This window comes from Aythya marila (assembly GCF_965140915.1).
Source record: "Aythya marila genome assembly, chromosome: Z".
In the NCBI taxonomy this organism is placed as follows: Eukaryota; Metazoa; Chordata; class Aves; order Anseriformes; family Anatidae; genus Aythya; species Aythya marila.
Window position 1 is genome coordinate 74463773 of NC_139080.1, and position 24053 is coordinate 74487825.

A 24053-nucleotide genomic window follows, 5' to 3' on the forward strand; every position below is an offset into this window, starting at 1 on the left:
GTGGCATCTGCACCAGTGACAAAATCTGTCCTGTAGATAAATGGAGGAAGTCAGGCAAAGGAGAGGAAGAAGTGGGGACCCTGGTGGTGCCAGGCTAAGCAACCTAAGGAGGCATAGGCGGATGAAAGGCAGGAAGAGGAAGGAACAGGGGATGGCAATAAATGCTTGTAAAATTCACATTATTTGCTGGGCTCGGGGCACCATTTTGTTCTCACTGTGCCTCAGAGTGAAAATCCCCAGCAATCAGATGACTTCTTACACCTCGGCTACAAGCCTGCCTTGTTCGGATCCTCCTGAATGTGGGTTTCGCCCGGACCTTCGCCCACTGAGCAGCATCACCACAAGGTTAACAGCATCCATGTGGAGACTCCCAGGGTCTGGGCATGGGATTTACACAAGGGTATGCCAAAACAGGGGTGGGAAGGACAGGAGGAGAGTGCTCCATTTATTTACTTACTTATTTTAGCAGAAAGTGAAACAGAGCGCCTCACTCAGAGGAGCTGGAAATGAAACACGGCCAGCTAAAAGCCCAGCCAGCACGCTCAGTTTCACTCCCAAGCCCCCTAATAAATGTCCTTTCTTTTACAGCCCTGCTAAATGATGTGCTGCATGCTATGGGGCTTGCTAGGAGGTATCTGTACCCTGGCCAGCTGCTCTCGTTTCTGAGAATTAGGTAACAGCATCCAGTCCAAACAGTAGGGCTTTAACCCAGTCACGAAATTTTTGGTGCTATAAAAAGATGAAAGCAGGGTCCCCCCACTTTGGGCAGCTAACTCTTTCCAGGTGACTTCGCCCTCCCTCTGCCTTTGGCAGAGCTGTCTTTCATTTCCAGGGGATTTCAGCCCCATCCAGCAGTCCTGGCAGATGCCGCCGCCTGCCTGGGTCAGGCCTGTTTTTCCATTAAAGCAGGCTGGATCGGGCCACTGGCACCCCAGCAGCAGCACGGGTGGGCTGAGGCCTGGCAGACGCCTTTGGGAAAGGGCCCAGCCATGCCCACAGCCCCCAGCCCACGGAAACCCTCACCCCCAGGCCCAACGTGGGAGGACACCCGCCGTGGGTGGGTTTTGCAGGCCCTGATGCTGGCTGTGATGCACCAGGCCCCGCCAAGCACAGGGGCTGGAGGTGGTGGTGCTTTCCTCATGCCTCCGCCGGTGTTGGTTGAGCCTTGGCTTCCAGGAGAACACAATCAGTATTTGCCAACCTACGTGAATTAACCCAGCCTGTAAATACGGGCATGAATTCACTCCTTGGGAGCGGTGGTTACGGAAGCCACATGCTGAAAAGTCTTGCCAGCTGTGCTGCACGATGCCGCGGGTTAAGGCAGCTCCCATGAGCTAAAAGCGTTCTCCTCTGGTCCATGCTGCTGGGAGAACTGGTGTGGTATACATCACCTTGGGAACTTCCCTCACACTAATCCTTTGTCCTCCGCACTGTTCACATGTAAACACCTGGTAACTAGTCTGTAAGCACTTTTTCGTTTCTGTTTGCCAATGTTCCTGTAGTTGTTTCATACCTGGAGCATGACAGATTGAAACAGCTCCTTCCCTGCAGAGGGGCTCTCCAGGCTGGAACTTTGCTTGCTAATCTGCATGAAATCGTCTGTGCTTGCCACCCATGTGCTCTGCAGGACCGTAAGCTTGTGCCAACATGCTTGGAGCCTGTGCCAGTAAGAAAGCCAGTTGTCTAAATCTCCATCCAGATTCCTTCCTTTCATATCCATTCACTCCTCCTGACAAACCTAAGCCAGACAGCCAAGGAGCAGGACTAAGCAGAGGGGCTACGGTTTCCTTCCCGCTCTCGAGAGATAAGGGGATGTCTGAAAATATGTTTATAAATACACAGAAAGCCGCAGCATTTGTATTTTCTGACATTTCAAATTAGTCCCTGCAAAATCCCAACAATTCCTGAGATACCAGGCCTGAAAACCCACTGCACGTTGCATTCATTGATGAACTCTGTGTGCTGCAGCCTGTGGCACATCAGGCACCGGGCTGAACAAGCCAGGCACAGTCTTGCTAGCTGACACGGTGGGGCTGGATCCCAGCTCAGAGAACAAACAAATTTTTCAGCAGGCACCAGCAGCGGCTCCAGAGGCGGGCTCCACGCACGGCTCACCACACACCTCTGTACAGGAACAGCTCATGGTGTATCTTGGCTGCTGCTCACAGCCTGCTGCCACCCTCCCACCCCCGACCGAAGCTGAGAGGTTGATGATTAAACCCCAAGATAACTGTGAGGTCAGTTTCGCTTTGATCTCTGAGAAATTCTCATCAAACCCTGCAAAGTTTATCTTGTTGCAAGCCTACCAAGTAATTACAAAGAGGAACAAATCACCACAGGCAAAGCTGATATGAGACACTTCCACTTATCTCTATCAAATTTCTTACCTTTTTCTATTTAATCCTCATCCAAATATGCTTATTGCCAGAGAACCATGTGCATAGAAATTATCCAAGGGGAAAAAAGAAAAAAAAAAAAAAAAGAACGAATGCTGTATGAAATGCATACAACCCCTATATTATTTCTAAAGCAACAGCACTATTAAGCATTGGCCCTACACAAGAGCCTGCATAGAGCCATAAGCAAGCAGTGCTTCATCAGCCCGCCCCATTTGTACTGCTGCCCTTCAGCTGGTTATCATGCTAATCTGGGACAGGAACACCAATGCATTTGAAATTTCAACACTTTCTACAAAATCTTGAAATCTCCAAGATGTTCTGGCTCCTGATGTGTGATTTGGGAGGTTTGGGGCTTGCAGTAGCTCTAGGACCTCGTGCAACACAGGCCAGGCAGCACAGCAATGTACAGACGTGCAACCTTGGGCCTGAGGCTGTACAACAACCCCATGAGGTGGACGGCCAGGACAATTTGAGATGTGCATAGCAGGGAGGTGGAGGAAACCACCACATCTCCATCCTGAAGCATATGCCTTCAGACTCTCAGCTCTGGTATCTAATATCAAAGCAAGTTTTTCTTAGCAAGGCAATAGCTTTCCAAGGTAACCTTATTCTAGGGTGAGCGCCAAGATTTATGGATAGTGGGACAATTTGCATCAGCAGAAGGACTCACTGAATGTTAAATGCACTGGCCGGCACCCGAACTTCTCATCTCTGAAAGACTTTGCATCGCATGTGGATGTCTCTGGAATCCTAGAAGCAGACCATGCAAATATGCAAAGCTATAATAACGAGGAGTAAAATGTAAATAGATAGCTTATATCCTGTGTAACTATATAAAACCTGTTCTGTACAAGTGTTCTTTTCTATATACAGAGCAAACACCAGATTCAAGGACAAGCGGGGATAATGTGTTCAAATTACTTCCCAAGGAAATGAATGAGGAAATTCTTTTCATGTCAGTACTCGTCTTATAGATGTGTTTGGTTTCTCTGAAGGAAAGACCCTTCCAGATCTCTCCATGATCTGGCTTTCCACCATATCGAGACACACCACGCGCCATTTAACTCTGCCGTTACCCGCTGCTGCCTGCAAGACCAGAACAGAAGTTGCTGGTCTCCTGAATCAGACAGCAGCTCTTCTGTCCACCCATTTGTGTTGGACACCAGTCCAGAGAGGGAAAGAGGTGCTTGCCTTTCCGCAACAACTAGTGGGATCACCTCGGGCAGTTCCATGGCAAAACAAAAAAGTCTTCCTGCAGCAGGCAATGACAGGCACTGTTGGGATACCCAAAGCTGAGATAAGCCCTGCAGCGTCCTGACATCTGGTCTCCACCGGCGGGTAACAGCAGTGCCATAAATTTAATTGCATGCCATGTGAAAAGTACTTCCTTTTGTCTGTCTTAAAGTGCTGCTCATGCTGGCTGCTAGGATGCTTCTCGTTTGCGGGTAGCAGCAAATGGCCTGCTCACCTCATCCGTGGTGTTTATGATCCTAGCACTCTCCCTCTCACATCTGTTTGGGTTTCAATGCTGAAAACTCTAATGGATCCTCCAAATACAGAGATCTATCCTTGTTCCTTATCTTTGAGTCTGAGATGTCCTTTCCAGAAGGAACTGCATTCAGTCTGGGGGATGTGCAGGGACCATTTCTGCACAGCAGTACAACAGCCGGCACACTGTTTCATAACCTAGGCACCCTAAAAAAAAAAACTAGAACACTCTAGAATTGGCTAGGACCAAAATCTAGTGCTGCACTATCTGGAAGAGTCAGTTATAGTGGGAAAAAAAAAGTTAGTGCGTTCATCTCCCACAAGGCTCCCTGAATGAGAAAGGTGGGAGAGGTCCTTGGGAGACAGGGGGCAACAGCCTTGAGTAAAAGGGATACTGGCCCACAGGCACGTTATCAGAAGTAGATATTTAACTAGATCCTACAAAATTTCCATACTGCCTGGAAAACCTTCCTTTCTGTATCTTCAGCTGTGTTTTGTTATCTCATTTTGAAAAGACAGTCACTTCAGGACAATCGTCTCTGTTTGCTCTGCCCCCCTTTACCTGGCAGCTGTGGATATTCTCTGTCCTTGACTCTCCTTGTTGTGCAGGAAGCGCGTGCTTCCCAGCTACCCAACACAGCCTGCAGAATAGAGGGATTTTTTTTTTTTAATTTTTTTCATTAAAACACAATTCATGCCATTATATGAGAAACTGATGTATCTTTAAAGTGTCCTTCAGAGGTCTGCTGTTAGGAGAGAGAGGTTTTTGCAGAAGGAAACAGCCCATTAAAGAAGGATTGCTGGTACATTACTTGTTAAAACCAAATGCTCCTAGGAAGCCTGCCTTGCATCTCCTCCACGGAGGAGGCCACTGACAGTCACTGGGAGGTACTGGAAGGTACTGGGAGGCAGGTGGGAGACACCTTGAGCCCACACCACACCAGAGTAGGAGCACGCTGAATGGTTCGTGCTTGCGTGTTCCTTTCCAGAAGGTCTGTGGCTGTTTTCTTTCTCCTGTGGCTTGCCCCGTTACCCTGTAATTAGGGCTATGGTCGTATCTGCAGCATCTGAGAACCTCAGGATGACGACGGTGACTGCAGCAGGCAGGAGGAGGTTTAATGGGATATTCTGGGCTTTCAGTTACACCCACACTACCCCGCTGAGGCCAGACAATTACTCTGGTGCAATTAGAGGCCAGCTGGGTTCTGTTTTCTTTCCCTGCAGTGCTCCCTCCCCCCAGACCCTTCGCAGTGCTAACAATGACCTGCAGTATTCCCCATTTACTGCCACGGGACCCTGCCTGCTCCTTCTCCCTATCAGTATCAGAGCTTCCCTGGGGAAACTGAGCCCAGTGTTGAAGTACAAAATGTCAGCTCTGCACTGTCAGTCTGCTTCTTGGCAATGGGTCGACTTCCACCTCACCTGAAATGTCCCAGCCGGCTGCTGAGGTCATATCTTGGTACCTCCCTTTTCTGTCTCCTCTGACCCAAGCGCAGAAGTGTCGACACAAAAGTGTAGAAAGCTTTCTGGACGGCACATCCAGAGTCAGTTCTCATCTAAAATCAAACCCATCTCCAGACTGTGGTCCCTCTGAATTGAGAGGTCCTTTAGACTAAATGCACATTTTCGTTCCTTGTGACGTGAAATACGATGTAACTTTTTCATCTGCTGATTTACAGGTGATGCAAATTTGTCCCAAGGCTACAGAAGAGATGCACAAAACAGCTAAAGGAATCTAGTGTGTTACACTTACTGAGGGCAGCCTGTTAAATATATAGCCAAGGAACTGCTTTCTGCTGGCACATACACTGCTGTCCCCTCACTGTGCCCAATAATTAAACAATTAAAAAAAAAAATCTAGACTGAGTCTACACATGCTCTAGTAGATCCTTCCCTTTGAAGGGATGATTCTCCAAGGAAGACCTTCCTATTTTTAAGGCTCAGGCAGCTCTCACAAGTGGCTTATAGGGGAACATTTTTGTGGCCTGTGGCAGAGTATTATTTTAGTAGCTAGTAATAAGCAATAAGCTGCGGGCAGGAAAAGACTTCTATCTACCAGAGCTAGAACACAAAAACAAATATCTAAGTCAGGGTAGCCTGAGGAGCATCGCTTCTGCTCTTGATTCATTTCATTTTGTGTAGGAACATTTCAAAAGAGGGATGAAGGAGACTGCCTGGATAAAGGATCGGTAGCCCTCAATCAATGCCAACTGGAAGCTGTAAAGATTAGATCCAAAAATATCATGAAGTCTCTGGAGGATACAGTTAGTTTCCTGACAAGCACACTGGATATTCTTGCACTTGTTCTAGCTATTTTTTTGTTGTTTCTTTCTTCCTTTCTCTCTTGATAGATTTAAGGTTGTTGATTTCTAGACTTGCCTTTGTGCAGTGATGACTTCAAAAACTAAACCTCATCACACAGTATACTCCAAAACTCCAAAAATCCATGACTCTCTGGTGCCACAGGCTGGAGATCAACATCAACTTCACACAAATCACAAGATGGAGGTACATCTAACTCAGTATACAACCACCAGAGCCACCCATGTGATCTTTCCTTTTACATGACAGTCCATGAATTTATGACCTTTTTCCTTTCTATTCAGGGTATCAAACTGAAAAGGCATCACTGAGCAAACTGGGAATAATGGAGGTTTCAGTAGCTGGGTACAACACCTAGAGAGGCACTACAGGAAGGTAAGGAAGGTTTGCTCACCTTCAGGAGAAGAAAAACCTTAAAACATTTTTTCTTTTTCTTTTTCTTTTTTTTTTTTCAGAAATTATGCACACACACACACACACACAAAAAAAAAAAAAAAAAAAAAAAAAAAAACACACTATGCCAGGCTAAAAAACTAACTGAACCAATATCACCTTCCTACAAGACCTGAGTTCCACATGCATGCTGCTGTAGGAATGGATGGACACCTCTCCACAGAGCACTCAACCTTGAATTCAGTCAGTATATAATCCACCACAAGCCTTTGCACATTTTAAAGTCAGTGACACCATTCGCTTCCAGAAGATGCTCTTTCCACAGTTGGTGCTGTAGAAATAAATTAGCCTGTTACAGAAGCATCTGGTTTATATTTTTACACCTTTTCTAAAAACAGTTGTTCCTTCTAAACTGCACATAATTCATGGTCAACTTTTCAATTTTGTTTTGAAACTTTTGCTTTTAAGAATGGAGACCATGCAGGAGAGAAGTCCTCTCTACCTATTCATGAAGTGACACTTTGCTTCTCCCAAGGAGAACAGTAAGCATTCTTCCAAACAGAGCAAAAAACTGCCAGAACACAGAGCCAGATCAACTGGCCTGTAACTCATCACAAAATGTATAGTTTCCCTGCTGTTCTGCCATACAGGCTTCTTAATTGATGCAGGAATTATATATACTTTGAATAATGGTTATAAGCACCACAGCTGAAAAAGACTGCAAGACAGTAAAGCAAAACCATTTGGAGGAATTTATTCCATGTGTTAATAAAATAAAAAAATAAATAAATAAATAAAAATAAAAATAAAAGTGAAAAAATGCAGCTTCCCTCTCTGTTTGACAAGTGTGCCCAAATGGAAATAATCTCATGCCTCTCACTGGTCAAGAGCTTGTAGCTTTAAATTTATCCTTTCAGTGACATGCAATTTATCCACAATGGGTATGGAGAATATCATTGTTACACATGGCAAGCCATGTGGACTGCAGAGGGTGTGCAGTTTTAGGCAGTAAGCCCAGAAGCTGAACCTGATGAGCCCTCACATAGCTTTTGTTGGACTGGTCCTATTTATGGCCTGGATCAATGTCACAGCAAATACCAATGAAAACTGAAAATTCCTCCTGCTCTGCAGCGTGTGTTACAGCTGTGCAGTACATGAAGGGAAAAACCATGGACGTCTCACTAATGTTGCCTACCATGCAGACCCCACAGATGTCAAATGCTCCAACAAGGGCCAAGAAATACATTCTTGGCACAGCCTAAGACTGCACCCTGCCTTTAGCTTTCATTGACATCAGTGGGAATTTCTGCACTTGAGGACAACTCTCAACCTTGCTGAAGGCAATAGCTGTTCTCCTATTTATTTCCACAGCAGAGATCGTTTGGTAAAGCTGGATAAAACCCCTTAGCTATTTCAGCCAACATCTTGTCAATAAGGTTCATCCTCTGAATATGTGAAGGAACTGCGAGTCACATAAGCAAGTGAAAACTTCTGTTCTACCACAGCCCTGAATCCTGAATTCATCCAGCAACCTTTCGGCCACAGAATCATTTTATTCATTGGTACAGCAATCAACAGGAAATTTGTATAAATATTGACCTGTCCTTTGGCAAGCTACTACTTCATTTATATACTGCAGTATATAAATGCTCTTCTACTCCAGGGTTAGCAGAAGTGCTCGTTATCAAAACAGATAATGCAGCGATTAAACTGCTAGTTAGAAAAATGATTAAGTTAGAAAATGAATACAAAACTGCTGGCCAGAAATGCTGTCTCCAGGAAATTAAAAACACATTTCTTGGCAAGCGGCCGAGATGATAATATCGCTCCTCTATCTCAGTGGACATGTTACCTCTTGTAGCCACCACCAAATGTACGTGAGCAACAGGAATTCATCCTCACATGCCAATTTTAACAGGGCCAGCAAACAGGCCATTGTTCATTTCTTTTGCTTTACAGAGTGCTGTGGAGAAGGCTTCCATGGTCCCCTCCTCCCCTGCCCACTCACTGCTGTCAGCAGCCACCTCTGTTGTCCTCATGTTTCTGCCCCTAATGGATTTTGCCTTTTAAGGAGAGAAAACATTTCACCATCACTTGTCCAAATGCACATGGGTTTGCCCTGAACTTGGAGCAAAAGGAGGGAAAAAGAAAAAAGAAAAAAAAAAAAAAAAGTCTGAATGGACAGGCTTTTTCAACCCTTTCAATTAAAATCCTGACCCAGTTCTGGGTATGAAGGCTCATTAAATGATGAGAGTTCACTGGTTCGTCACATGAATGTAGGGGCCCGAAGCCCACTCCAGGAGAGGGAGCAGGCTGCTGGGATCAGGAAGAGTGCAGAGGACCCTCGCCTCCCTCCCAGTCCCTGGCTGACATCAGAAGCAACCAAAAGATCAGTTCCCCTAAGAAAACCCTTCACTGCCTTCCATTTTGTGACCAGAGCCACACCAGAAATTTCCCCTAAAACCATTGCTCAAGTTATTTACACTTCGCTTTGAAAATAACAAAGCTTTCAAAGTATTTCCACTTTGCTTTAAAAGTAATAAATAGAGGCCAGTACTGCAAAGGTTGAGGAAAAACCTCATGGAGAGAAGAACAATCTGGGAAATCAAAACAGTAGCATTTTTCATGCTGTTTTGCCCTGGGCTGCAGAAACCAGCCAAGAAGCAGGACTGCAAGGCACCTCACCAGTGCAAACACGGGGGCCAAGGCTGTCATCAGCTGTTTGAGCTGGTGGACCCAGCGCAGAGGGTCTCATATATGTGAGACTCGCTGCTGTTTCTGGGCACTGCTTCACCAAGTCGTTTAAAAGCATGTCAGAGTGTACCTGTGATCACAGAGGGTGCCTTGCCAAAGCTGGATGCCTCCACACTTTGAACTAATTGCAGGACTAGAGCTGAACTCATTAAAATGGAAGCTCACAACAGAAAATTAGAAACTTCTTTCAGAAATCAGGGCCCGCCTGATCTTGATTTAGCTAGGTGTAAATATTTGCGCAGTTCTTTGAATGGGCATTTGCTTCAGGATTAAATATTCATAGTTAACAAGCCATGTAAGTCATTTTATTTTAATATGAAGCCACACTATGCAGGGTGGTAACTCCAGTGAGTGGTAACAGCAAGTTTTAAGGAAAAGTGTTGTAGCGCTATTACAGAGAAGCAGAAAACAGTGTGTTTTCCTAAGTTTTATGAAAACAGGGCCCTAATGAATGCTCAGAGAAGGCCAACTGAACTGTGATTTTCCTGCATTGAGTTGTTTTAATTTATTATTGACATGGATCTATTTTAACATGCTGATGCTAAGGGGGTATAAAGGAAGGAATACTAAAAATAATGATAACCTGGGTGAGCCAGCCTATAAAAGAGGTGTGCAAGGGGTTGAGCATGTGTGTGTGCACACGCATGCATACACGGTTATGTGAGTAGGTCTGTATTTTAAATATTCATGAGAGTTGATCCAAAATACCGTGAGGGGAAGAGATCTGTGTACACAGTAAGCTGTAGTCAGGATTATTACCTTTGGATTTTGGGAGCCAAAAAAGTAAAACAAACATGCATCAGTCTAGTTTGGGTGGTAGCCTGAAACAAGGTGTATTATATGGGTGCCCTACCAGAAAAACCAAGGCGAGCCCAGAGAACAGCATTGCTTTGTGAACACAACACATGGAGGGAACATGAAGGGATAGGTTGTACGGGAGCACTGAGATGCCATTGATTAATTAAGAACTAATCTTTTTCCTTTTAAAAAGAGCACACACAGACTCTCCTTTGCAAGTAGGATATTTGGGGGATTAATTTACCTTTCCTTGAATTAACATTCGTCTGTATAATTCTGGAGACAGGGACAAAACAAGGTATCAACCTTCACAGGCCATATTTCGGTGCAGTTCCAGCCCACTTTAAGATTCCCTTACCCAGTCTAGCAGATCCAAGCAATAAAGCCCTAGTGCCTGTGGCTCTTCTGCATGGAACTGGGGGGCCTACCAGCATGGCAATGAGCAATTTCCTTAGTCATTTCTTGATTAGTTTTCGGCCACTCCCTCAGCAGTGGAGCCAAATCAGAACCTAGGTCCAAGGCTGTACTGAGCCACACCTGAGTACCGTCTGCCTGCCTCATCACTCTGAGCTGGGAAGAAACACAGTCCTGAATCTAGATTAGGAACAGCTACCTTCCTGTATTTAGCTATTTAAGGAATTTCGAACATACTTGAAGTCTGTACATGTAAATATTAGAAAAAGAAAGGAAAATGAATGCATTCTTTAGGAAAACAGCAAGTCTACAGTAATTTGTAGACAGATCTAATACACCTGACCCTCCTTCCAGAAGAATGTCAATGGTCCTTTTAGAAACGGGATTGTGCCCTGAATAACCTCTGATAGTCTCGGGCCAAATGTAACCATAACAATCTTTTGAAGCTTGTTAGGCAAACAGACCTTCTCTTCACTTTTTGCATTATTTCATTCTGAAAATGAAACAAAAAAGAGTTCATCTACTGACTTGGTCATTCCTCTTCCCACTCTGCAAAACTTTGCTTAACCCAACTTCTCTTTCAGGATCCAGGAACCATGAATGCTTCATTGCCTACATTTGGTTGCCCCTGCCATCCATTGGTCTCAGCACTATGAAACTGGCTATGATTTATACCAGAGAGCAAACATCTTCCGTAAACAAAATAAGGATACTGAGCACATAAAGACCAGAAACTGAAAAATCAATCTGGTGTTCAGTTTAGCGGGCAGAAAATGTGTAAGTCCTCAAAAAGAACAGCTCTGTTTAGGTGAAGAATCAACCAATTCAGATGGAAAATCAGAGGGAAATGGAAGGGACACACACATAAAGCTGCACCGTTTGGAGCTGCAGCTGGCTCCAACCAGGTTCCTTGCAGCCAGTTTCCAGAGCCATCAGCTTCCTACTAGTTCAATCCACAAGCCATAGTGTATAACCCATGACAGTTCTGGTGAGACCTTCCAAACAAGAAACAAGCTGCCCTCTTGGAAAGCTTCAGTCCAAAGGGAAAATCAGTAGACAGATTTTGGAGTCCCTACTCAGGCAAATTTCCCACCAGAGCCACAGCAGCCATAGCCAATGACTCTTTCACCATCCACCAGCAATGGACAAACTTTCCTGTTTCTCACTGTAATTTCCTTTCCTTTCCCTTCTTCTGCCTCTTGAGTCACCCTAGGGTGCTTTTGTCCACGTCAAGCTGGTACTTCAGCTTCATACAAGATAATTGTGTATGCTTGCAAGGTCAGTGCAAAGAGCTGGATCCCGGTGCAAGCTCTACTCACCTTCCACGACCACTGTCGCAGGTTTCGAATAGGCTGTGCCGAGGCTGTTTTTGGCTACACACCGATACTGCCCCGCATCTTCTCTCTGAACATTGTGGATCCTTAAATTCCCCGAGTCCAGAACAGCAATGCGAGCATTCTCCTGGCAGAGGAAGAAGGGACCGAGGTGAGGGCTTTACGTACATCCTGTCCACAAACAGCACCAAATGTCCACTTGCAAAGGTTGGGCTTGTGTGCATAAAAATGATTTGTGCTGCCCTGCAACTGAAGAATTTGGGGACAGTTCTTCCCGCTCAGCACTGTTACAATATACTGGCCCGTGCTTATTTTTGCAGACCAGTAAATTACAGCTTTCATAGGGCCCTCAATCTTAGCCAAGCTGCTCCCTAGATCTTATTTATGAAAATACTCACAAATGTATTTTGCAGCATTTGGCCATGCTTAGTAGTAATAAAAGTAATGTAAAATATAGACGCTGAAAATATTTTGTTTATAGACAGAATTATGGTGAATGCTGGCATTTATGAGATGAGCCAAGTATTTTCCAAATGCTTTCTTCCCAGCAAGTAGAATTTGGAAAAGCTGCAAGTTATGATAATATTTTATCACAGTACCTTTAGCAAATAGCCAGCAATACTGAAATTTCATTCTCTATTCACCTTTACAACGGTTTCTCCTTTGATCCATGAAACAGAAGGTTTTGGATTTCCCATTGTTGTGCATGGAAGAACAGCCTTTAACCCTTCTATGATTTCCACATTCAGAGGTGGCCGGGTTATTTTTGGTCCTAAAATTTGAAAAGGCAAAAATTAAACTTGAACTGAAGGTAAAAGATACAAGAATAGGTCAAATTCAGAAATGTCAACAAAATCTCTTATTGCTTTCTCTGTATATTGCTGTAGCTAAAGGATAGACAGGCCTTGGTAGGGCATGAGCTGCTTTGACAAGCAAAAGCTTTCTTAAGTGGAGCATTCAGAGTGTCAGTATATGGACTCAAAAGCACCTATCTTGCATGGGTCATTTGTTTTCAGGAGTGGAGTTTGACAGTCATTTGAATTAGGGTCTGGGCTGAAATCCAGATCCAGATAAAAGTATTTCCAATATTGAAGAATGTTTGCATTCCAGGTTTTGACATTTTTTCAGCATAAACAATGCCTTGTGTGAAAGCTCATATATGGGGTGAATTGGTTTTGAAATGGTTTTAATTTGACATTGTCTCTAGGTCACCAAGAAGGGCATGTAAACTCAATGTTGCTAACTGAAGAATTAATGACCATGCCAGTAAAAAGCAGAAAGGATCCTTACAGAGAGGAAAAAAAAAAAAAAAAACCTCCCTTTAAGTTAATGTGGGGCAAATTTAAATTTCTTTTACCCAAAGAGACTGTGTTTACAGTAAAAAAGATCTCCACCTCAGCATTTTGGGAGATCTGAGTTTTGCTTCTCTGGAGCACTACCATACCAGCAGAAAATCATATTTCAAAGAGCAATACCTGCCTGCAGGCGACTGGGGGCTGAGAGCCTCAGGACTGCCCAATCCAGAGCATCAGGCTCACAAGCACAAACAAGCCCTTTTATACAAACAGGTGTTTCAGCCCTCCTTTGTGGAGGGTTCATCATTTGTGTAAATGAACACAGTCACGTGAGTTCAGCTTGACCAGGCCCAAAGCGTGCATGGCCTTTTGCAAAAACCAGGCCCCTGCTCCCCAGAGGGGATGATGAGATTTACACAATGATGCTCCAGACCTTTCAAGACTTCACTTAAGAACATCTGAACAGTGTGTACTCGCTTTTACCATCCTTAGCCACAGATCTGATTGGTGACATCTGGTGTCTAAAATTCACAGGGGATTTAAGCAGTGTGGCAACAAAGGGCCAATCTATCAAGCTGTGCTGCTTTTACAAGTTTTGTTCAACAGGCGTTCATCAAATAATTATTTTTTTTTTTAATCCCCTGCTACACAAACAGTTCTGGTGCCATTCAAAGTGCCACGGATGGCACGTCCCAAAGACATGGTGTGACATGCCATGTCTTTCCCCAGGGGCCTGCAGCTGGCCAGGCTCATGCACAGCCCTTTGTGGAAGGTGGGTCACCCTGAGCTCTGCTCGGGCTCTCAGCTGCACCTTCACACTGTGCCTTCCCCTGCTGCCAGCTGTCTCGTCCTCATCTTTAGGTGAATTTATATTTTAAGGCACAAGAACTGCAATTTTTCCCCCAAACCATAGGCCGAGCACCACAGTCAGATGATCCTGGCGAGGAGATATTGCTGTCAGCTCCGCTGCCTTCCCACTTACGCATCTTCACTTGCAGAGCCCCACAACTCTGGGCGGCCACGCCGACCCCGTTGTCTGCCGTGCAGCAATACACCCCATCGTCGCTGTCCTCCACGCTGAGGATGGTCAGGAGCTGCCCGTTCCTCTGTATGCTGTACCGGGTGTCGAACAGCCTGCGGGGCACAGCATGGGTGGTTGGAGAGGGCACTGCACCTGTGTCCACAGACCGGTGGCATCACAAAGTTGTACCTCCCATTTACAGACAAATAAAAATAATTTGCAGACAAATAAAGACAAATAAAAGCACCGAGAACATCAAGACGGGGCTTAATAATTGGTTTGGTCCTCGCTCGGCCATGCAGCTCCTGATGGACACCAGCATGGTGTCGATGCTGCCTCCAGCAGATGTCTGGGAAAGCAAGGAGGGCTCACTCTCTGGCACCCTATCTGGCACAAGTAACCTTAATCCAGGTGAGTCCTGTTTTAGGTACAATCACCCAGTGCAAGGAAGGACTGCCTGTGCAGGAAATGGCTCTGGCTGAAGCTTTTTAAAGAAACTTTCTTCAGAATTTTTGTTTTCCGTGAAAGGCATGATTTTCTGGCAATATTTTGATTGTTTGTGAAAAAGAAAAGACAGCAACCAAAACCCAAGCATTTTTATGTCTGTCTATTTTGTGTCTGGGAGCATTTTTGCTTATTTGTTTGAAACTATAGAAGTGTTGTTGTTATGGAGGAAAAAAAAAAAAAAAAAAAAAAAAGAGAGAGAGAGAGAAAGAAAGAAATGTACTGAAGAAAATAATCCATCTAAAGATTAGAAGATGTAAGGATACCTATAATTTAACGACAGCAGGATTTAACCTAGGGACTTCTGAGAAGTCCAGAAAAGCCTTGAAGTCTGATCAGCAAAGGTATGGGATTTTGCAGAGAAATCTACAGATCAAAGACAAATTCTAAATGAGAATATGCTGTGTGTGCATGTGCATGTTAGAGAGAGAGAGAGAGAGAAGCACAGATAGTGAGAAAGCAGAGGACTGCTCTCTGATTTTCGTTGCAAAACTGGAAAAATACAGTAAAACCTTAGAGGAAGAAAATCTGCATAATATTTCATAAGTTCCTCCATGTTTGACTTTCACACCATCACTGTTTTTTGGAAGGACTTTCATGCAATTCACTCCAACAAGTAGTAGCAAAATCACTAGAGGACTGTCTCCCAAGCTGTCACAAATAAAATACCTGAAGCCTAAGGATGTCCCCTTTCATCTTTCACTGCTGAAAAACATAAACACCAGCTACTGCATAGTCTGCGTGTGCCACTCGCTGTGTTACAGGCTGAGGTCAGCCCAGGACACACCAGGCTACTTGCACAAGTTTTGACACCAAAAGGAACATGTAAAGGAGCTTCCAGAAAAATAGTGCTGACAATAGCCTCTGTCCTGGCACTACTCCCGTTGAAGCCGAATGTTTACACACTGCATTGTTTTGAAGGTTAGCTGAGCTGTCTGTTCGCGGTGCTTGGACCTTGGCAACAGAAGAAAATTTCATAAGTAAAATAACTATCAGTTATTTATTGCTTGCTGTAGTTGGCCCCTTTGAAGTGTGACAGATACACACACATAAATATATTTATACTTTTTTCCAGAAAAAAAAAGAAAAAAGTCCACTGATCTGATCTTTTGCTATTGTGAAATACTTTCATCCACGTTTTTGGAAAATAACAAAGATAGATATTGCCTTGTCTTTGGCCCAAGCTTGTGTATTCACTAGCACCAACTATTAATGCCAGCACTGATTTGGGAAAGTGATGTCGTTGTTGCTATTCATGTTGCTTCAGAATGGTGTCTCAAATGTGGGAAAGCAATGAAGCAGCTGGGCTCTCCAGGAGAGCTTTTTGATTGGTATTTTGCTATTGAGCCATTGTGTCTCAGAGAAAATGGGATGGATTTAGAAAGGTGTGTTGGGCTTCTGGAAGTGCAGACTGGGGCAAAAATTAACATTTTTTCATATGATCCTACAACAGAAGAGTGAAATTTTAAAGGTCATGGGGTTAAAAAGGCCTGTCATCTCCATGGTCCTGCATGAATGGCTTCCTCTGCCAGTTTGGATTTTCAGGCATGGTGTCATGAATGGAAAAGGAATTTGGAGGAATGTGACCTAATGTGGAAATAACATCTGTGGAAACTTGGACCTCCACCCTACATCAAAAGTGTTAGGAACAGGGCTTTGATGAGGTTCTGTTGCAGGCAATAAATCAGATTTCTGAAGGCAATACATGCAGAAATCTTTTTTTTTTTTTTTTTTTTTTTTTTTCTTTTCCTATTCTAAAATGGGCTTCCTAGCAGCAAAACTTCTTCCTGCTGATGGCTTGTTTGGAGTCTCCTGAACTGTGCTGAAGGGTGCTCTTGGTCTGCAACCCCAACAGGGGGAACCATACTGAAGGTGACTATCTGCATTACATGGAGATCAGCTTTGGAGAACAGAACTGCGTTATGTAGAGATCATTCTGTAATTTTCCATTACAGAGACAGTCACTAACAGCAGTCAAGAAGAAGAAACTGATGTGAAGCCATCTGGCAATTCAAAAAAAATGAATTGGTTTCAGAGTTGGAAGACTGGGTGCAGTTTGCTTTGCTTGAGCCTGTCTTCAGCAACGGGGCTACAGCAATGGTAGTAACTTCCATAACATGTTTCCAAGGCTGCCTTTTTCAGAGGCACTTCAATGCCTGGACATTAACATCTGGCAGTTCACAACACAGAGATGCAGAAGCAAAGAATGGCATGATACAACCCCTCTTGTGCAGTTTCCAAGCGCACTGCAGACACTCAGGCAGCAAGTCTGGCAACGATGCTCCGTTTAAATATTATACGGCATCCTTTGTAAAGGAGCAAACTGAGGAACAGAGAGAGAATTGCACCATGAGCAGCTGAAGAACAAATTCCTTGCATTACTCACAGCAGAAACCGACTGTCTCCAACTCAAAGTGTGAAGCTGCAAAGGACAGATACTTCAAACATAACCAGAGCTGAGATTCAGAGAAAATTCAAGGCCACATAATACTGTTATCGACACAGATACACTGAAAACAAGCCCACGTGGCCAAGAAAATGGCTTTTCACATTCACTTTAAGAAAGCACATAGCACAGCAAGAGCTCAGGCTCCCTGCCCTGAGTACTGACAGCAGATTTCTCATTCTGTTATTGCCAACCACATGCCTGAGCAGTCCCCAGAGTGCTCTTATCACTCCTTAAGAAACACAGATTCACTAATAATTACAGACCTCTTCCCCCACCGCAGACCCACCTCCAAATGCCACCTTTGTCATGAAAAAAAAGCACCACATGTTTCGGAAGGAGACCCTGGAGCAGGCCAGGCGGCCCCCTACCTGATGGGAATGCTGTTGCGTGTCCATGTGATCTCTGGCTCTGGGTACGACTCCACCACGCACACGAACTTGGCGACGTCCTCCACCAGCGCGTCCACAGTTTCCAGGGGAGTGCTGATAAAGGGGGCTGCACAAAGGAGAAGAAAATATGAAAACCTCCCACTGACCCCAGAGGGAGGTGGCCAAGTCAGAGGTGTCCCTGCAGGTCACCAGATGGCTCCTTGCTTCATGCAGCCTTCACATGCTTGCTGTAACTGAGGTCCCCCTGCCTTTGCTACCTGCAGTCTGCTGTCATTGACCGCATGCTTTGCATTTTCCCCTCTGCTTTCCCCACAGGGTACAAGACACCCTGGTATACAAGATGGGAGTTTTTCCAAAACCAGACTCTTAAAGGCCCATCAGTTCTTCCAGATATATGGCATGACTACTGCACACCCTGTCTTTTTCTCACCTTTTCTAACCAAGTAGCACCAGGGTTAAAAGTGCAATAGCTGTGTCTGACACTTATTATCGCAGACCTGTCATCATGCATTATTTGAATGTATCTTTAGAAACATTTTCCATCACCCTGGTAAAAGTCTCCAAGCAGGACTGCAAAGGATCAAAGGGTATGCCTAGTGAATCACTCTCCCTGCTCATGGTATGCATTGCAGCCTTTGCATCCCAAGACACATGAATGACTTCTAATGTATGGCTTCAAGGGACATGCATCCAATATTTGTTGGGCTGAATTTCATTGACAGCTGTGCTGACATGAACTAGTTTCATACCATGTCCCTGAAACACCACCTTGCAAATGCTCAGCGGATGCAAGAATCTTCCTGTTCCTTTCTTCCTGTAGCAGTATCTGGCATACAGTCTGTTTTTTCACAGGAAAATCCTTCCGATACTGTATCTGCTGACTGTCCTCAGTAAAACAAGATTTAGGTACAGGAAAAAAAAAAATACCGAATTTAACCTTCCTCTTTAAAAAAATGGTTAAATAAAAGGAATTCCAGTATAAGTGAATGATAATAATAGAAAGCATTTACCTTAATTCTTTTTTAATTATCATGGGGGTAAAATTAGATTGTCATTGGTGTTCATTTGGAATGAAGCTAGGGCAAAAAATTATGGACTTCCAGTAATAGGTTTATGCAAAAGTCCTGACACTTTTGAACTGTCATCAGAACAAACATGTCTCAATAATCATTTCTAGATTATATGACTTCAGATTGCAAAGCAGGTAATTGCTGTACTTATACAGAAAGATCTTAAAGCTACAGTTAACGTAGCACTAATGATTATACTATCTAAATGTTAATTAAAACACATCTCTGTCAGATTCACTATTTGAGATCACTGTCTCAAATTGTAACAGGCTGCAATTTATTGGGTCATTTTAGGTCACACTAGATAGAAGTAGTATCTATATGTCATCCCAGATGAATCCCACTCTAGCAAAACCAAGTGGAAAATTTTCAGAAAGCCTAAATTTTCCTGTAACTGGCAGCTGTTTTAGGAGAATAACTTGCACCGATGGTTATCCTGTCTACTTCAAAGGAGATGTTGTTATTTCATGACAGACTTTATGAGGTTTTGGTGGAATTAAGCCTGACTGAAATGGAGTTTTATGATCTAATTTTATATTGTATGTTTTTATTGCTGTTGTCCACATGCCTTGATCTTAGGAATGATGCTTTTTTAACCCTGAGAAATGTAAATTCTTACATTAACTAAAATTCAAAGCAACCAGTTTTATAATTGCATTGTCACAATGAGAACGGCCACTTGAATAAAAAAGTTAGATTTGCACTGTTCACAATCCTTTATCACCTGTAGTAAAAAACAGAAAAGGAACATTGTTTTACACCTACCACCCTAAACTCTACGGCCTCGAAGAATGACCGTGATAACAACAGCAGTGTGCAATCTTCTCATTTCATCTTTTTCATTTCCTATCCTAAAATTAAAATGTGGGGCCAGCAGGGAAGGCGAAGGCAGTACTCCTTTCACTTTGTGCGATGGGAGTGGGACAGAAACCCAAAAGTTGTGTGGCGTGGTGTATCTTCAGGGCGTAGGGAGCGGTGGAGCGCACCGCCATTTTGTCAACCTGCAGCAAGGGAGCCCCAAAATGGCCGAGGTGCTGCCTCCTTACAAGAGGCGTCAGAAAAGCTCAGGTACTGGCGTCGCTCTCAGTCTTCTCAGGAGAGCAGTCAAAACTTACGACGCCTTTACGACCAGATTTTAATGCAGGGAAATAAAACCAAAACAGTACAATATATATTTATCGGTATATAGAAGTGGCCCCTGACCTTTCCGTGTGCGTGCGTTGGGGCTCTCTGACATTTTTAGGTAGCCATGTGGGATTAGATAACACCGAAAATCAATTAAGCTATACATCTGCAAAGCCGCTCTGGTGCCATTTTTCTGGATGTCAGCTGTAGTTACCCAAGATAGCAAAATGAACCAAAGGGCAGTCACGGGGCCTGTGGGAAAGCCAAATCCCACACCGCCCCCCACCCACCAGAAGCCACCAGGTTATTTGGTTTGGTGTCTGAATTCACACTTTTAAAACAAGAGACGCCGAGGCAACAAAGCCTCCCCTGCAGCGTCACAGGCTCCTCTGGCCTACAACCATGCTCAGGGGTGCTTCCAGCAGGGCCTCTGTGGGGTACCCCTGGGCTGCACTCGCACACGCAGCCTCTCTCCAGGGACGTGGCAATGCAGCTGCCTGTGATGTTTTAGGAACAGATGCCTATCTCCTCACTGCACTGTGCCGCCAGGGTGGGAAGCAATCACCTCCCTCTTTGGTTTTCTTGTCCCTCCAGTCCCACGCTATCACCACTTGGAACAACGGCGGGGTACGCCAACGTATGTTACTGCCTTGGAAAGAAGCTGACATATTGATTTCAAAAGCTTTTATTAAAAGGAAATATTTTTTTCCCCATTTTTAGGCCAACCTGACTTCCAGCTTTGTTGTTTGTATTTATGTTTTCTCATCCGTACACCTGGATGAGAGCAGCAATGTGGGCCTACCTGGTGACTACCAATATCCTCCTTCAGGTAGGGTTTTTTTGCCTTTTTTTACTGAAGCTGTGCGTTTTCTGGCATGCTGAGAATGTCTCCTGACAGTGTGCAATCAATCCCTTTGTCCACAGCGTTACCAGACGGCAAATCCAGAAAAACAGTGTCCCCCTTTGTACCTCAGGGACTTTTCTGAGCGTATTATTTTTCAGTTCATGCATTGGCTAAAGGTGTGTGTGTGCATGTCTGTGCAGGAGAGAAACTAGGTGTAGTAACACCCTGCTGCATGCAACAGACAAGTTGCTTATTTGTATTTATACGTACGCCCCATACAGACCTTAAAGCGTCATCTTCAAGCTGTGTACCCCACAGGCAGACATAGGCAGGCGGGACAGCACCAGCCCTGGTCTCAGCAGCACTGCATCCCCCCAGCAGTGGAAACCTGTGAGCCCACACAGGACACATCCATCCCACCCGCGCTGAACCCAAAGCTCTCCACTGCCCAATGCAATAGGTCTCGCTGCTATTCCTCAGCAATCAGTGAGAGACATGAATTTTTCTCCCTGCTATCCAAAAAGCATCAAAGTGACCACCAGACAGAGACAAAACCAGTACATTTTTGCCCATTTGGGGGAACACTACCCACCCCACCGTTGACAGAGATGCCTTCCCCTTTGCAAAACCTCCCTCAGCAGGAGCAGAGCAGGGTGTAAACCCTCCCAGCAAACCTTTCTGAAGTGTCTCGGCCAGGCTGAGGGCTGCCAGGGTGAGGACGTGCCCAAGGGGCACCACCAGCAGGTCTTTCATCCTTGGTCCGGAGAGTGTCTGGCGCTGTCAGGCCAGGCGAGTGGAGCTCCCCAGCTGCATTTCAGATGGCAGTGTGCGAGCTGTGCTCCCCCGCTAATGACGGAGCCGAGTCTGTGACTCTAAGTATAATCAGGAATTCTCTGTCCCGGCAGTGGTGATGGACGTGGCCAGCTGGTGCGTATCCACTTCGGGCAGCGTGGAAATGTGGGGCTCGTGAAACAAGAGAAAGCAAATCCCTTCTGAATTCCTTCTAAGCAAACAGTGAGGAGTACAATGGGCGAGCACATTTCCAGGGCCATACATGACCCCAGCGCTGTAAAATTAGCAGGCTTTTCATTCAGCACCAAGTAAACGCTGTGGCTGAAAAATTGCTTGCCACAGGGTCTTCCTTCGGCTTTGCCCCCTCTTTCTCACTTTTTCCTCCTCTCTCTCACACTGTCTTATTATAACCCTTTCATGATTTGCTGCAATATATACCACCTGTTGCCCTGCTGATGGCATTTCTTTTCTTAACAAATATCTTCACTGCAGCGGGAGCGGTTGGCATTGGGGAGCTGTAAGAGCCCTCCTTTGCCAAGGCAGTTGTCCCCATTTGGGAGCTGCTGCAGAGCACTGGGGAAGCAGATCCTTGTTCTGAAACAGACTAAAACAAGGGAATAGCCACAGAAGGAGTGGCATTTGTACCCTGAGAGGAAAGGAGTATTCCACTTCAACATCAGCAGCTTCCCAGGGGATTTGGGCACAGGCAGAGGCAATGCTGGAAGAAAATACACAAGTTGGCTACTGGTGTTGTTAATCCGTCAGAAATACCTTTGCATCCATCTCTGTTTTAAGTGAAAGACTGAGAGTCAGAGCTTATTTTCTAGGAGGGTTTAAAGGAGCATTAGTCTTGAGGAGATCTCCTCACTGACTCAGTCTTGCCTGTTCCCATCCCATATGCATCATATGGTCTTTTTAAAAAATGTCTTTTGTGGTCCATCTTTTTACTCTGTAAATATTTATATGAGCAGCATTTGCAATCAGTCTTATCCATGTAGAAAGGCTGATGTGGGGGCAACATCTGCATCAGGAGAAGAAAAAAAAGATGAATAATTAGCTAGGGAGAATCTAATTGATGATGATGCCCTGGGAACATGACTCCAGATACTTTTCATCATGTTATCAGCAGAGCGGATGTGAGCTTGGCTCTGCAAAGCACTAAAAGGCCTCATCTGAGGAAAGGGAATGTGCAGTCATATCACAGTAAAAGGTGCTCTGAGATCTGTGGAATTTCCTTTACTTGATGAACCCCTCTGTTTCAGCCACCTACTAGCAGTCATTTCTGCAAAGAGCATGCACAGCTCAGGGGTGTCCCCTGTGAGGAGCAAATGAGTAAGGCTGGCAAGAGCTAAAGGTGCGCGAATCCCAGCAGTTCGATATTACATGATAATGGCAACATTAACTCAAGGGCATGCAGTGGCTGATTAAGAACAAGGATCCCCAGACAAGTGCACCTCTGAGCTTGAATAAAAGCAGAACCATATGTTCATATGTTACAGGTCTTCCAGAAAATCTGGAGCTAGCAACAACAACAAAGCAAAACAACATGACAACAATGAAACAACAACAATCCTACCCAGAAAACAGAGGAATCCTGACTTATGGCTGAACTTAAAAACATTTCTTTCACTTTCTTTAAGTTCAGTCACATCCAATTCATCTGCTCTGTAGAAATGCAATTTTTTATTTATATTTTTTTTCTTACATGGCAAAGTTTTCTCCATAGAGGGAATTGACCAAGGACCTCTACACCACCGATTCCTGCTGGGCTGTGTTGCAAGAACTTTGAAACTGCTCCGTCCTGTACAAGTCCAAGAATTAGTCTTTGACTTTTGCTGGCTAATTACAGCATTTAGAAATGACATTGGCAGCGGTGGCTGTTACATATTGATACAAATTGCTTCTAACCTCTCATTTCCTCTGCTTTTTATTTTTTTTATAAAGGACTCCAGAGAGCTGAGCTGCTCTAAGCTGAAAGGGTTTGCATTTACACTGTAAATGTGAGCAGAGAGGATACACTTGTGCAGGGTGGAGTTATTTTCTTCTCCAGCTGCACGAGCTGGATGGCTGGTGGATAATACATGCTGCAAGCTGTTTTTCATCCGGGTCCATCAAGGAAAGAAGTTTCTTCTTTCCATGCAAGGGGAGATGAGACTGAATAGAGTGAAATCAGGGGAACTGAAACACTGGGGACACCAGACTTCCTTAGCATCCAAGAAAATTTTCAGGCTTAGCTTATCAAAGTAAAATGTTCTTTAAATTTTTACTCAGAGTAGTTATTAGTGTGATGTTTTATTTTGCTTTGCATTGTTTGTGTGGTGGGTTTTTTTTGTTGGTTTTTTTTTTGTTTGTTTGTTTGTTTGTTTTGTTTGTTTTTTTTTTTTTTTCCCCTAACAAAGCTGAGATACACTCAGTATACAGCTAATTGTTGTTGTTGTCTTCAGTCATGCTGGTAAGCTTCTGCTGAGATGAGGTTCTGCACAGCCCCTAATGAAAAGCAGTCCCTGGTTTGCAGATACTGCAGTCCAAGCCTTATTCCCACAAAGACCCATCAGCTGAGCTCTCTGCACTGCAGAGGACTCCACAGGAAGTCCACACATGAAGTTCAGAACACAAAGACCAGGTGTGTTGTAATATTCGTTCATCTAGTTGTAATATTCAT

General features: G+C 44.5%; 1 protein-coding gene across 1 annotated transcript in view; it reads right to left on the reverse strand.

Moving 5' to 3' along the window:
- Positions 1–21352, reverse strand: part of MUSK (muscle associated receptor tyrosine kinase) — a gene marked incomplete at its 5' end in the record, with an annotated part of 48546 nt that extends 27194 nt beyond the window's left edge. The window contains 5 exons of the mRNA XM_082782936.1: positions 11888–12029; positions 12547–12674; positions 14180–14331; positions 17540–17666; positions 21274–21352. Coding sequence (XP_082639062.1) covers positions 11888–12029; positions 12547–12674; positions 14180–14331; positions 17540–17666; positions 21274–21352 — 628 coding nt within the window. The remainder of the gene's footprint in view (positions 1–11887; positions 12030–12546; positions 12675–14179; positions 14332–17539; positions 17667–21273) is intronic.
- Positions 21353–24053: the final 2701 nt, after the last annotated feature.